The 14,023-nt window shown below is 45.2% G+C and overlaps 1 protein-coding gene across 3 annotated transcripts in view; it reads right to left on the bottom strand.

Moving 5' to 3' along the window:
- Positions 1 to 1,316: 1,316 nt before the first annotated feature.
- DAPK1 (death associated protein kinase 1) overlaps positions 1,317 to 14,023 on the bottom strand; it is a 209,410-nt gene continuing 196,703 nt past the window's right edge. For all 3 annotated transcript variants that reach the window (XM_030920187.1, XM_010377852.2, XM_030920188.1), the window contains exons 22-26: positions 12,743 to 12,940; positions 11,158 to 11,296; positions 9,684 to 9,804; positions 6,754 to 6,942; positions 1,317 to 3,831 (exon numbers count right to left, since the gene is read on the bottom strand). In XM_030920187.1, coding sequence (XP_030776047.1) covers positions 2,599 to 3,831; positions 6,754 to 6,942; positions 9,684 to 9,804; positions 11,158 to 11,296; positions 12,743 to 12,940 — 1,880 coding nt within the window. In that variant the 3' untranslated portion in view covers positions 1,317 to 2,598. The remainder of the gene's footprint in view (positions 3,832 to 6,753; positions 6,943 to 9,683; positions 9,805 to 11,157; positions 11,297 to 12,742; positions 12,941 to 14,023) is intronic.

The raw sequence follows: 14,023 nt of genomic DNA, 5'->3' as shown, positions 1-14,023 counted from the left end.
GCTCTTGACCTTTGGGTTGCAATGATTCCTAACTGTGGTCCCAACATTTCAGGAGCCCGGGAACTCCACAATCATATGAACAGGTGCCTGTCCTAGGACTTGCATAAAACAAAAGCACTGGCTGGGTATTGTGGCTCAGGCCTGTAATCCTATCACTTTAGCAGGCAGAGGTGGGAGGATGGCTTGAAGCTAGAAGTTTGAGACCAGCCTGGGCAACATAGTGAGATCATCTCTTAAAAAAAAAAAAAAAAAAATTAGCTGGGCATGGTGGTGTGCACCTGTAGTCCTAGCTACTCAGGAGGTTGAGTCGGAAGGACTGCTGGAGCCCTAGACTTTGAAGCAACAGTGAGCTATGATCATGCCACTGCACCACAGCCTGGGTCACAGAAGCCAAGCCCCCTCTCTCTCCCTCTCAAAAAAAGAAAAGCATTAAGACTTTTACAGTAACTCAAATGTGTTTCCCCAGTATCCTCCCTCACCTGTCTTCTACTAACAGAACCCTGGTCTTGGGGAGAACTGCTCCTCCCGCAACAGCTCATTGGGTGATGAGGCCAATCCTAATAACTCTGTCTTTTCCAAATTTGCACAGGGATAGCTATGTGATCCAAGCTAATCCAATCAGAGTCCCACTCTGGGATTTTACATATAGATGCTGCAAGAGACAAATCCCTTCTCTCTGGTTTTTAGCTACCTGCTGCTACAGGAAACCGTCTTTTGAAGTAGGAGAGAGTGAGGCCAACACTCAGGAAGGAGCTAAGAAAAGGAGTTTCCACTCCTTAAGGTGACCACAATTTCCATTTCAGTCTCATCCTTTGTAGACACAGCTATGTCTAGTTTTAATTTTATTCATCAGAACTTCTTTTCTCATTATAAACATTAATCATGTTGATTGTGGACAACTTGCTTCAAACAAAAATGAACTGAAAATGTAAGAAAGGCATGAAGGTCTTTTTGCTGTAGGTTTTCTCTTCCTCCTGGTGTCATCCCCTTCACTTTTGTGTAGAAGTAGCAAGAGCGTCCTCTGTTCCCCATTGCCAAAACTAAAAGAGGCAATTTGGTTTTTTTTTGCTTCACCCAAGAACAATCTAAGAGGCCTGTTTTATTTACAATGGGAAGAAATGTGAAAATTACCTGGGCTCTTTTCACTTTCCCACACGATTCCTAATTTTAGTAATAATCAGCATCTAAAAAACCCTGAGAGTTTGGGTGTAATGATTTTGTAGGTTTTGGACTGGGTTGCCCTGCTATGTGGGATGACAACAGTAAAAACACAACAAATAAAAAGAAATCCTTTTGAATTAAAGATCAACAAAACGAATGCAACGAGCAACAGTTTATTTATAAAAAAAAGAAAAAAACAACTTTTTAACGACATTTTATAGATTAAGTAAAAATACCAGTATTAATATATATGTATATACATAGTGCATATATATATATACATATGATATAACATTAACATTACATGCTTCTCAGGACAGAAGAATTAGGACATGTTCCCTCATATCAATTTAAAACTCGATCACAATTTAAAATCATGGAAGAAAACTTGATTCCTTTATTTTCTGCTTTTAGACTTCAAGTACAGGAAGTTACCAAACCAGGATCTAAATGTGGAAACCATCTGCTATGCACCAATTACAAGGGACTGCCACCCACAAATGATGAGTCAGGGGTCTTCCGAATTCTTACATAGGTCTCTGTAATCCTACAACCGTGTCAACCTTCTACCTGAGATGAGAGGGAATGAGGAAGCGTGACAGTTTGTAGGTTTCATGTGGACGTTCACATTGACATTGGAACAAAAGCAAACTGAAAAATGCCTTCCTAGAGCAACAACACTGATCATGAAAATCACCCTGGAGGAGGATTCCTTTCTCCCCTTTCCTTGCCAACCACAACACAGAAACTGTCAGAAAACAAATACAAAACAAAACTCAGGGTGAAGCACCTCTGGCGATGATTAGCATACAGCAAGGGACAGAGAGGTAGCGTTTCCTTGGTGACAGCTCCTGGCTGACTCTGATGATTTCAAACACACCCTCTTCTGCAAAAGGCACTCACATATTGTCTGTTTATAAGTCATACAGTGGGATTCCGTACATGGGAGTTTCTCCTACAAATATAAAAGAGATAAGCTGAGGAAATGATATAACAAAGAAAAGCGTATAAGAAATACATACACATTTTGGATAAATATGCACTTTTCTTTTTTAAAGGACAATCAACATAGTAGTTAAAAAAAAGTCATTGAAAAGTTAGGAATTCCAGCAAAATTATCAGTAAGAAGCAAGGTACTGGAGGATGAGAGATGGAGTCCAAAACACTGAGAGGAGGCAGGTACACTAGCTTTTTGAGTGGCCAAAGTAAAACATTTGCTCTGCTCTGAAACTACAATGACCATCCACAGACAATGGAATGAGAGGGGGAGGGAGGTAGCGGCAGAGAAACAGGTCTAGCCGGAGGAGGGAGGAGTGGCATCCCCCTGGCTATGGGCACAGGAAGAAACACCCTCAGCATCTCCAAAGGAAAGGATGGGCTACATCACCCCCTTGCTTCTGCAGTCCAAACAGACCCTGCCCAAGCCAGAGGCTGTCCTCACCGGGACACAACAGAGCTAATGGAATTGTAAGAGGTGCCGCTGTTGCAGCTCGAGGCATAGGCCTCCTGGCCGTTGCCATCCAGGTTGATTTTGAACACAGAAGATGCCTTCAGCAAAAAGTCTGCAGCATCCCGGCGACCCAGCTCCCTCAGTTTGGACATGAGGGTGCCCACCGTGCTCTCAGGGTAGGCGGTCCATTCTCGCAGCAGGGCGTGGAGGGGGCTGGGGAGGAAATCCTTGGGAGCCCCGTTATTGGTGTTGTACTTTGCCACGAGGTCAGGGAGGCCTAAGTTCATGGCGAGAAGGCACCAGTCCTTCCCCAGGGGGTCGGGCGGGTCCAGCAGGCGACTCAGTTTCCTCCGAGTGAGGAGGTTCAGGTCTGATGCGTGGATGTCCATGCCGAGGCTGGCCTGCGAGTAGACATCGTGACACCCGAAGCACATGATGCTGCTGAAGCTTTCCTTGTACCCCCCCATGGTGTTGGTCAGTGAGGTTTCCTTCAGAGTCTGTGCCCGGAAGAAGTCCCGTGGCTGGTAGATCATGACAGGCTCGTGGTGCTCCCGCAGCTGCTGGGGGCTCAGGTAATGCTTCACAGTCAGGAGCCCCGGCAGCGTGGTGGCCATGACGTTCTCAATGGTGCTGCACACCGAGTCCAGCAGCAGGCAGCACTTGATCTTTTCTGTCTCCAGGCCGCGGACCTGGACCTCAATGCCCTGGCCGTGGTTGACCAGCAGCACCAGCAGCTCGGCCCCACGATTAGCCAGCTTGCAGCCATTCACCCACAGGCGGATGTCCGCATCGCCCTCCGTGCTTTGCTGGTGGATCCACCGGCACAGGTTCACCTGGACCTTGTGAAAGATGCCACACGGGAAGGGGGTGAGGTGCTCCACGGGCACGATGCGCACGCCGCCATACACCATCACCTCGTCCTCCTCATCGGCCCAGGAGCGGTGCAGGCTGTCTGTCTTGATCAGGGCTGGGACGTCCACCATGGTCCCACTGCTCAGGTCCCGGGCGCAGATGTCCATGGCATCGAGGATCTGCAGCAGCTCCTCCACGTCGCTGTCAGGCACCAGGCGCTGGATGTCCTCCACGGTGTAGCGGCCCCGGTAGTGGTGCAGTGCCCGCGGGGTCTCCACGGACAGCAACTTCCCCAGGACATTTGTGCAGAGCCAGCGGGGGTCCAGGAGCAGCACGTCCTGAACTGTTTCACTTTGCATGATGTTGATCTGCGGGGAGACAACAGAAAGTCACGCTTAGGGGCAGAGCCCTGGCCAGGTGCACCAGCCACTTGGAGCACAAAAGGGCCTGATCCCGGCAACAGAGGCTGAGCAGATGCTCTAAGGAGTGACCCGAGGCCATTCCACATAGATGCATCTCAAAAACCAAATACCGAGTGGAGAAAAGCAGCTTGAAAATGTCAGAATAGAGATTCTGAAAAACAACTCCCCTGGAGTCTTCAAAAAGGCCAGTGAAATGAAAAGAAAAAAAAAGGGAGATAGCAACCAAATGCAATGAGTGATTTTAGACTGGATTCTGAATCCCAAAATAAGTACATAAATAAAAATACCTTTAAAAGAAATTATTGGGACCAGTGGCAAACCCTTGTATGAAGATGATATATTCAATCATAGTACTATATTAATGTTGTGTTTCTGGAATCATCAATTATATTGGGTTGTGTGGGAAAATATCCTTCTCCTTAGGAGATATAGGCTAAATTATTTAGGGAAGAAATGTATCATGTCTGCAAAATAAATAAGTAAATAAATAGAAAGGAAAGGAATCGAGCAAATGTAGCAAAATGTCACCAACTGATCGGCTTAAATGTAGTAGGCTGGGTACCGTGACTCATGCCTGTAATCACAGCACTTTGGGAGGCTGAGGCAGGTGGATCACTTGAGGTCAGGAGTTTGAGACCAGCCTGGCCAACATGGTAAAACCCCATCTCTTCTAAAAATACAAAACTTATCTGGGCGTGGTGGCTTATATCTGTAATCACAGCTACTCAGGAGGCTGAGGCAGGAGAATCACTTGAATCCAGGAAGCGGAGGCTGCAGTGAGCTGAGATTTTGCCACTGCACTCCAGCCTGGGCAACAGAGTGAGACTCTATCTTGAAAAAAAAAAAATTAATTAATTAAAAAAATAAATAAATGTAACGTATATGAGAGTTCATGGTACTATCCTTGCAACTTCTCTAAAGGCTTGAAATTTTTCAAAAAAGAGAACATTGTATTATTATACCATTATGTGAATGTTTAACACACACATAGAGAAGGCCTGGAAGGATATGCTGCCATAGTTGGCCTCAGAGAAGGGGAGAGAGGAATGAGACCAGAGATGATGGCTCAAGGGGACTTCAGCTTTTGGGCTGTGTTTATGTCTTAAAAAAATAAAAAAGGAAAAAAAAGTGAAAAAAACCAGAAGGAATTTTCCCTTTATGGAACAGTTCTGTTTCCTCTCTTGGAGAGTGGCCGTCGCACTGGACTCCCTCACTTGGAGGCTCCGACTCCACCAGTGACTACACAGTACTTTCTTGCCCACAGTCTGGCTTAAACCTGAAAGATGCCCCCTGTCTATGAGTCTATTCAAAATTGAACCTAGGTTGAAAATTCCTGGAGGGCAGAGTCAGTATCGATCTAGTTCCTGATATAGCATTGGCTGGAATGCCATTTGCAGTTTGCTCCTAAACACTGCTCATCGCCTCAGGCTCAGGAAAGACAAATGTGTCCCACAGTGGAGGAGGGCAGGGAGCCAAGACAGTCAGCGAAATGCAGTGTGGGACCCTGGCCCAGAAAACAGAGTCAGAAGGGCCACTGGGGAGTTCTGAAGATCTGCAGATGAGACATGGAAGGCAGGTCTGGAGGAGGCCCCGGGCCCATCAAAGTCAGGCCACACAATGTAGTTCCTGCTGCTTAACGTCCCTCCTCCTTTACGTCTTCATGTATTGACTAATCATGTATTGACTAAAGTCTCAAGAGCAAGCAGGGATGTAATGACAAATAAAGGAGACTATATGCTATGATCTAGAAAGTTGCTGGTCTAGTACTAGAAAGCAAGGGACTCCTGTGCCAAAGGAGTTTAGTATTAGAGTTGACACTTTTTTTTATATCCAGCAGTATTTTTTCATCTAAGATGCGGTCCTTCACCTGTGTTCCTCCTTGGATTCAATCACTTTAAAGTATTCCTGGAGGTGTTGGCAGATTCGCTGGCTGTTTAGGAGTTTAAAGGCTGATGAAATTACTGCCAGGCGGCTCCAGTTTTCAAGGTCCTGGCTTGTGGATTCAGGTTTAGTTTCAAGAAAACATGACTCATACAAACTGGCTATAGGGCCAGACCTGGCACCTGAGATTGGGGAGGTAAGCATCTGGCTTTTAATAATCTCAGAGCTGCTTTTAGTTGCAATATTCAGAACCGTTTTTCTTGGCCCACACTAGTTCATGTAGGCTCCCGATTTCACATGGTGGAGAAACGTGAAGGCATTGCACCCTTTCTGAGGACAGGCACATGATGCCATTAGAACAGGGTTTCCAAACCGCGCCCCGGTGCTGAATGTCAGAGAACCAGAGCAAAGCCTCCCATTCTCAATCATTTCTGCAGGGCATTGCCTGCTAGAGTTTTTCATGTGCATCTCTAATTGTGATTACTCTGTGTATCTGTGCACTAGAGTTCTCTGTCTTTGTGTCTCCAGACATCGTCTCCACAAGGATACCTTACTGCCTTTCTCAACTGTTTTTGCGCCCAGGAGATCTGTGTGGAGCTGGTAACTCCACGCTGATAGAAAGCAGCCATCCTGAAGGCTGCCAGCAGTAGCAGTTAAGCTCCCGGTGCCCAGGGGGAGTGAAGAGAGACCCAGTCACCCAGGGCAGCGGGTACTGCACTCCCAAACGAACACACTCTGGAAACAAAAGCAAAACACTGGAAACAAAAGCAAAACACAAGACAAAATGACAGCTCCTAGGGTAAGCCGAGAACTGCAGTTCAGAGCGTCACTTGAGGCTGTTTGTCACACATCTGGAAATACTGTAGGTAGCCGGGCCATTTCCACACTGCTTCCCCAGGCTCACACCACCTCCAAGAGCTGGAATTTGGGGCAGGCTGAGTCCCTGGCACCTCTCACGGCCCCCTGCCTGGGCTCCCTGGGCCTCACCTCGCCTGTGCTGTGGAGCTGCTGAGCAATATGCCTGAGGTCCTCCTCGCTGGCCAGAGGGTTCAGCTGGTCTTGCACGTCGTACACAAACTGCTGCAGCGACATCAGCTGGTTGGGTCCATTGAGCTTCCTCCAGGAAGGCAGCGTGGAGATGATTTTCTCACACAGGTGAGTCATGGGAGGGCAGACCTAGAAGGGGCACGGCGGGACAGGTTAACTCACCTGCAGCTGTGGGTGCTCTGAGCAGAGCCACAGTGGAAAGGACGCCTTTCATTCAGGCGCCTTGCATGTGATTTGATGAATGAGTGGGTTTGTTTTTGTTGTTGTTTATGTTTTTCTTCTTTTTTTTAGACTGGATCTCATCATTGCCCAGGTTGGTCTCAAACCCTTGGGCTCAAGTAATCCTCTTGTCTCCGTCTCCTGAGTAGCTCTGACTACAGGTACACACCACTGCGTCCAGCTAGTTAGTGCTTTTTGGGTTGAGTGCTGGGGCGGTTGTTTTTTAGACTTGCCTTGAAGCCTAATCTATTGAGCAACTATAAAGTTTTATAAAGGCTCTTTGGTTCATGTTAAATAGATTTTGAATCTTCCAGGAATGTTTTTGGAACTGTGGACTCAGTCATTCAATCAACTAATGTTCACCAGCTCCTAATGTTTCACTCCCTCATTTCTTCCTCCCTCCCGCCTTTCTTCCCTCACTTTCTATCTCTCTTGTGACTGTTTCACTCAGGCAATGGTCACTTTATGAACAGAGGAAAAGAGAATGAGTGTCATCATCAATATTAGAGTGAGTGTTTATCAGTAAATGAGGCATTCATGGGGACTGTTGCTGAAATAGTGCTTCCAATTAGACCCATTCTTGGTATATAGGCTGAAGTGGATTTTTAACCTTTTAACTGGGTTAATTAAATCAGCCTGTGTTACAGACTCATGTAATCCACATACCTCTGAATTAGAAACCACACAAGCCACAGGCTGCACTGTGCCATTAATTCCACACTCCTCTCTCAAATTCTTTTATGTTAGCTAAATTCCACTCTGCATTCAAAAACAAAATTCTCAGGGGTGAGTGCAGTTGACATGAGGCTCCACCTGCCTGAGCTCAGGAGTTTAGGGGTTAGGCGGGGGGTGTCTGAGATGCAGCAGATCATGCCAGAGCCCAGCTCAAAAATCTCCAGGGATTCCCTCCTGCCTCAGGAATGCAGCCCAGTCCAGACCTGGTGGGGAAGCCCTGGGGCCTCACAGATCACTGTTAGTTCCCGGATCACCGCCCCAGGTTTCTGTGACAGATTCCTCCCAGGCCTCACCGGACTACTCCCTATCTTCTGATGATGCCACAATGGGGATGCCCCAAAGAGGATATCTGGTGTGAAGGGCAGGGTTTTCTGGAGACAGGAAAGGGTTTCCCGAGAATTCTGCAAGCATGTCTGGAACCTGAATCTGGTGTGGAAAGCACAGCATTTTCCTATTAGCAAAGCAGTTTAAAAAAAAAAAAAAAGAGAGGGAGAGACACACCCAGAGGCAGCTTCAAAGGTAAGAGAGAGAGACAGCATCTGCCCACGTTTGTCCTCAGGCGTGGGCAGCAGGAAGAGTCCAGAGCGAATGCCACCACTTCTCCACTGGGATGCTTGCCCCTTTCTTACCAATTCTGGAGAGCTTTTTGAGCATTATGATGTGGCCTTTTATCTGTCCAATGCACTGAGAAGGCTTTTTCCAAGCCTATTTCACTTTTCAGCTGTGTTTACTTGTTTGCCAGAAAAACATTTTAAACATTTTTTGATTTTCAAATAGACGTATTTTCTTTTAAAATTTCCAGGGTTTTAGATCTTAACAGGTTTCCTCAGTCCCTAGTTATTTTGAAAATACATTCTCCACAATTTCTATTCAAGGTATTTATTGTTTTATGTTTTTACATTTAAAAGTTTTAATCCATTTATTTTTGGACTTTGTAGGGTGTAGGAATCCAACTTTATTTTCTTCCAGACAAATAGCCAGTTGTGCCAGGTTCATTTATTAAATAATCTTTACCCCATTAAATTCAAATAACATATTTATTTTCCATTACATTTCTAAAGATATTATAATTTACTTCTACACTCTCTAAGCTTTTCCTCCTATCTAACTGTATTGATTATCAGGGGCTTTATAATATGTTCAATTAATTTTTCCATGGAAATTTTAAGATAAAAATCCCAATCCCCTCAACCCATTCAGATGCTAACTGAAACTGTATTACATTTATATAACTAGGGAAAAATAAAATATTCAGTCATATCTTGCAATCCAAGAATGCAGTCTCATTCCCTTTGTTCATTTATTCTTTTCTGTCTTTCAAAAAAGTTTGTGACTGTTTTTCTACTTTTCTGAATTTTTAAAATATTCCACAATAAGTCACTTTTGAAATTTTTTTTTTTGTTTAATTGGCCAGACATGGTGGCTTACACCTGAGCCTAGGAGTTTGAGACCAGCCTGGGCAACACAGTGAGACCCTGTCTCTACCAAAAATCAAAAAAATTAGCCAGACATGGTGGTGCGTGCCTATAGTCCTAGATACTTGGGAGGCTGAGGCAGGCAGACTGCTTGAGCCCTGGAGTTCAAGGCTACAGTGAGCTATGATCACACCACTGTACTCCAGCCTGGATGACAGTGTGAGATCCTGTCTCTGAAAAAATAAAATAAGTATTTTTAAAGAAACCAATAAATCAGTAAGAATTTCATAAAATTGAAGTGGTCCACCTTTGCCCATAATAACCCTTCATCTCCCATCATCTCCTTGTTTCTCTATTCTTCTTTTATTTTCCCAGAGCACTAGAATAAAAGCATGTCCAGGCAGACACCTCTTACTGAGTTCTACTATGAAACAGTTCCCTGAAACTGAAGGCAAACCAGGAAGTACAAAGGGGTCCAGGCCCTCTCTAGGGTGTACTTACTGAAACAATCTGGCTTCGTATTTCTTGCAGATGATTTCGCAGTACCTTCATGTCCTTTGACCCAGACGCCCCAGCATCCAGAACAAACAGCTTATTTGAAATGTGAAGATCATTTCCAAACCTAAGGGAAGAGCAGCAGCCTCCTCAGCAGTGACTCAATCTCCCCAGGCCTTTCCATGGAGGGGCCAGGCTCCTATTGGCTCAAGAGGCTGGTAGGAGGCAAGGAAAGTCCTGGCGTCCTTGCAAAGGCCCCTCCCCATCCCTGCTGTTGGTGAGCTCTGCCTCGTCACAGTGGGTGCAGAGACTTGGGGAAATTGGCATACACTCAGAGTCACAGGAGCGGGAACTTCAGGTTTGCACGAAGCAGAAGGAACACAGCATGGAAAGATGTCAGCTTCTCCCGAGGCAGGAAAGGTGAGGCCTAATGCTCGCACCTTACAAGTGAGGACAAGAGATACTGTGGAAAGTGGAGGGACTAAGAATAGAGGTGTGAATGCAAAAGCTACAACACTGACCTAAAAATATTAATAGAAGCCCCATTTTTATATCTGACAACAGATATAGTGTCTCAAGACAATAAATAAGTGTCTCAAGTTGATAATGCAAGATCAGAGATACTAGTATATTATATAAAGCTGCAGGTTCAAACTTCTTCGATAGACTCTAAGTAAAAACATATTTTACATCATAATCCTATACATACCCATACTCTTCAGTGAAACAAACGTCTTACAAAATAATACTTGACTTGAAAAGTACTCTGATCTATCCTATCCTAGCCTAGCCTATCCTGTCCTGTCCTGTCCTGCCCTGTCGTATCCCATTGCATTCATCCCATTTTAAAAAGAATTGGCCATGACTTCCCTAAATGAATTTTAAGACTCGCTAGTAGGTTGCAAGTTATATTGTAAGATATACTGATTAGTGTTTCTGAACACTGAATACTGCGTACTGAAATCTAAAGAGCTAAACGAAGTCACCTCCGGGCAGTGTTGCTGGGAGGTAGGAAGAAGGGGAAAGATGGTTGCCTTTCATCACGTGCTCTTCATTTGTATTTGATTTATTATGCGGATTCATTGTTTTAATAAAAATGAAAAATAATGGTTGTGCATCCCTAATCCAGAAATCTGAAATGTTCCAAAATCCAAAAACTTTTTGGGCAAAGACAAGACATGCAAAGGGAATGGTTATTAGAGCATTTCAGATTTAGAATTTTTGAATTAGGATGTTCAACCACTATATATACATAAATACATTAAAATCCAAACAAATATGAAATCAGAAACACTTCTAAAGCCAATCATTTCCAATAAGGGATACACAACCTGTACAAGAACGGAGTCGACCAAGAAAGAACGACTTTTAAAACCTTTCTCTGGTTCCTGAGGCTTCCTCTGTACTTTTCACACCTCTGCTTCAGTTCTCAGGGAGAGGAGGCTGTCCATGAGCTGGAGACTAGATGGCTGCCCCTCACCTGTTCCTAATCTCTTTCAGCAACGATGTGTCTTTGTCATATCCAAACTCGCCTCCAGCCGGTCGAGGAACATTCATGATGTCAGCATGGGTGGCCACCAGGACAACTTGGAGTGGGTTCTTCAGCTTGCCACCGAAGGCTGGGGACAGAGAGGGAACTGCTTCAGGGCATGGGTCCTCCTACCTGGCTGCCTCTCCTGCCCAGGTGAGGGGGGTGTGTTGGCCTCATACCCAGGCCGACTCTCCAGGTACAAGTGCAACCTGCCACAGACATGAAGGCCCCATGCCTGCCGCGCTCTGTGACCCTAGAAGGCCCCAGCCTGGCCAACGACAGGATGAGCCCATCTCCTAGGCCAGAAGGAAGGTTGCTCAAAGTGGACCAGAATGACAAAGACAGTTTCTCAGTCTCCAAATAGCCCCTACTTATAAGGAGAGGGAAAATTTAACCTCTGACAAGGGGGACGCCATTTACAAGACCAAAGAGAGACCTCAGAGTGCAGCAACACCACAGAGATGGGTGAGAGATACAAACCTACAAGTCACACAAACAGCCTCTCACTGAAGGGAGTGTTTAAAACAAACGAAAAAAAGGAGAAAGAAAGAGGCAAAACTGGCAGTACCCAGAGGGGTATTAAGCCCAATTCCTTGTATTATTATATGCTTTTCTGGAAAAAAAAATTGACTGCTGAGTGTTGCATTTCACCAGGGAAGGCTGCTTCTCTTGTGGGCAAAGACCAAAAGAAGTTTACTTCATGTTATCCTCTCCTCTGGGAATAAAGTTAACACATTTAGTCCACATGTTCCCTTTCTTCATTTCTCTCTTTTTTTTTTTTTGAGACAGGGTCTCACTGTGTCAACCCAGGCTAAATGCAGTGGCACGATCTTGGCTTACTGCAGCCTCAACCTCCCAGGTTCAAGCAATCCTCCTGCCTCAGCCCCCTAAGTAGCTGGGACTATAGGCACACACCACCACACCTGGCTAAGTTTTTGTATGTTTTGTAGAGATGAGGTTTTGCCATGTTGGCCAGGCTGGTCTTGAACTCCTGAGCTCAAGCCATTCACCACCCCCTCGGCTTCCCATAGTGCTAGGATTACAAGCGTGAACCACTGCACCCGGCCTCTTTCTTCATTTCTTAGTGGAATTACAGGATGAAGAAGAGCTCATTCTGCTGACTAATTCTGTACCCTTTAGGTAAAGGTGCAGTAGCTATCCAAGCAGGGATTCCATTTTGCACCCAACATACAATGACCATGGCTCTCAAATGTAGAAAGAAAGTGAGAAATGCCTTTCAAAGGACTGTTCAGAAATGGGCCTTTGAGGCAGGAATATGCAATCGTGAAACAAAAACTCCCTGCACAACACCACGAACACCTGAGCCCCGGGAATCTTCTCAGAGTGGACGTCTCCTAGCAGGAAGAAGAAAGGAAGGTGGCTCAGCTGTTAGCCACAAACAGTGAGATCTGCTCATGGCCTGGTGCAAGGCCAGCAGCAGCAGTAGCAGGAGCAGAGCAGGAGCCTGGAAGGAGGAGGTGATTCCTGGCCAACCATAGGTGGGACATCACTGGCCCGCAGGGACTTAGCTCACCTATGGGTTCTTCAACTGGGACAAGGGACTTCAGGAAACTGAGCCAGAAAATCACTTGGTTCAGCTGGATCTCATAGGGCTCTTCTAGACTAAAGACAACAACATGGATTGATGTGGGATCATTTGCAGCAAAATAGTCATAACAGCAGAAATACACAGGATTTCCAGAGAACTCCCACACGCTGAAATCGCCAACTCCTACAGAAAAAGAAAAATGATAACAATCGTGAAACACCACTAACTAAATTTCAATCATAATTTCTCTTAGCATTCCAAGAATTCGAAGTAGGCACAGTGATACTTATGGCATTCTTCTGTATGTGTATACATCTTGTTATGACTTGGGTATGGTTTTTCCCCACTAAAACTCACGTTGAAATCACTGATGCTCAGTGAGGTGATGATGCTCAGTGAGGTGAAGCCTGGTGGGAGGTGTTTGGGTCCTAAGGGCAAATCCCTCCCAAATGGCTTGGTGCCGGTGAGAGTGAGTGAGTGTGTTCTTGCTCTCATGAGAATGGATTAGCTCTCGTGGGAATAGATTAGGTCCTGAGAACGCGGGTTGATGTAAAGCAGGTTTCTGTCCCTTCCCATGTGTCGACTTCCCCTTTGACCTTCTGCCACGTTTAGATCCAGCTCGAAAGCTCTCACCAGAAGCAAAGCAGATGCTGGTGCCATGCCACTTGAATTTCCCAGTCTGCAGAGCCATGAGCTAAATGAACCTCTTTTCTTATCAATTACCCTGTCTTGAGTATTCTGTTACAGCAACACAAAATGAACTAAGACACACATCTACTGAAGTCCGGATCGACTTGTGTCATGCTTACATATCTATAGCATGTATATCCATGTCTGTTTCTCTACTTATGTCTACACCTGCTTACCTCTTTCCCTAAGTACCTTCATTATTATTTGTGTCTCTATCTATCTATCTATCTATCTATCTATCTATCTATCTATGTATCTATGTATCTATCTATCTATCCATCCATCCATCCCATGCCTACTTCTAATACCCTGTAGTGCTACACACACACACAAATAACATGCATGTACACATATATGTGCATACCTGGGTGCTTACATGGAAGTGTGTGTGTGTATACATATATATTTTGTATTACTCCCCCTCAAATATTGGTATATTAAAAAAAAGAGAGAACCACCTGGGGAAAAAACAAAGATCCACCAAGTCATATTATGCAGAAGTGTGAACACCACATCCATAACGACACAGTTGTAGCCTCATATATCCTTAATACAGACACTCCACCTTTACTTGCA

The sequence above is a fragment of the Rhinopithecus roxellana genome, chromosome 16 (genome assembly GCF_007565055.1).
Source record: "Rhinopithecus roxellana isolate Shanxi Qingling chromosome 16, ASM756505v1, whole genome shotgun sequence".
Taxonomy (NCBI): Eukaryota; Metazoa; Chordata; class Mammalia; order Primates; family Cercopithecidae; genus Rhinopithecus; species Rhinopithecus roxellana.
Note: the sequence above shows the minus strand (reverse complement) of the source record. Positions and strands in the feature narration are given on the sequence as shown.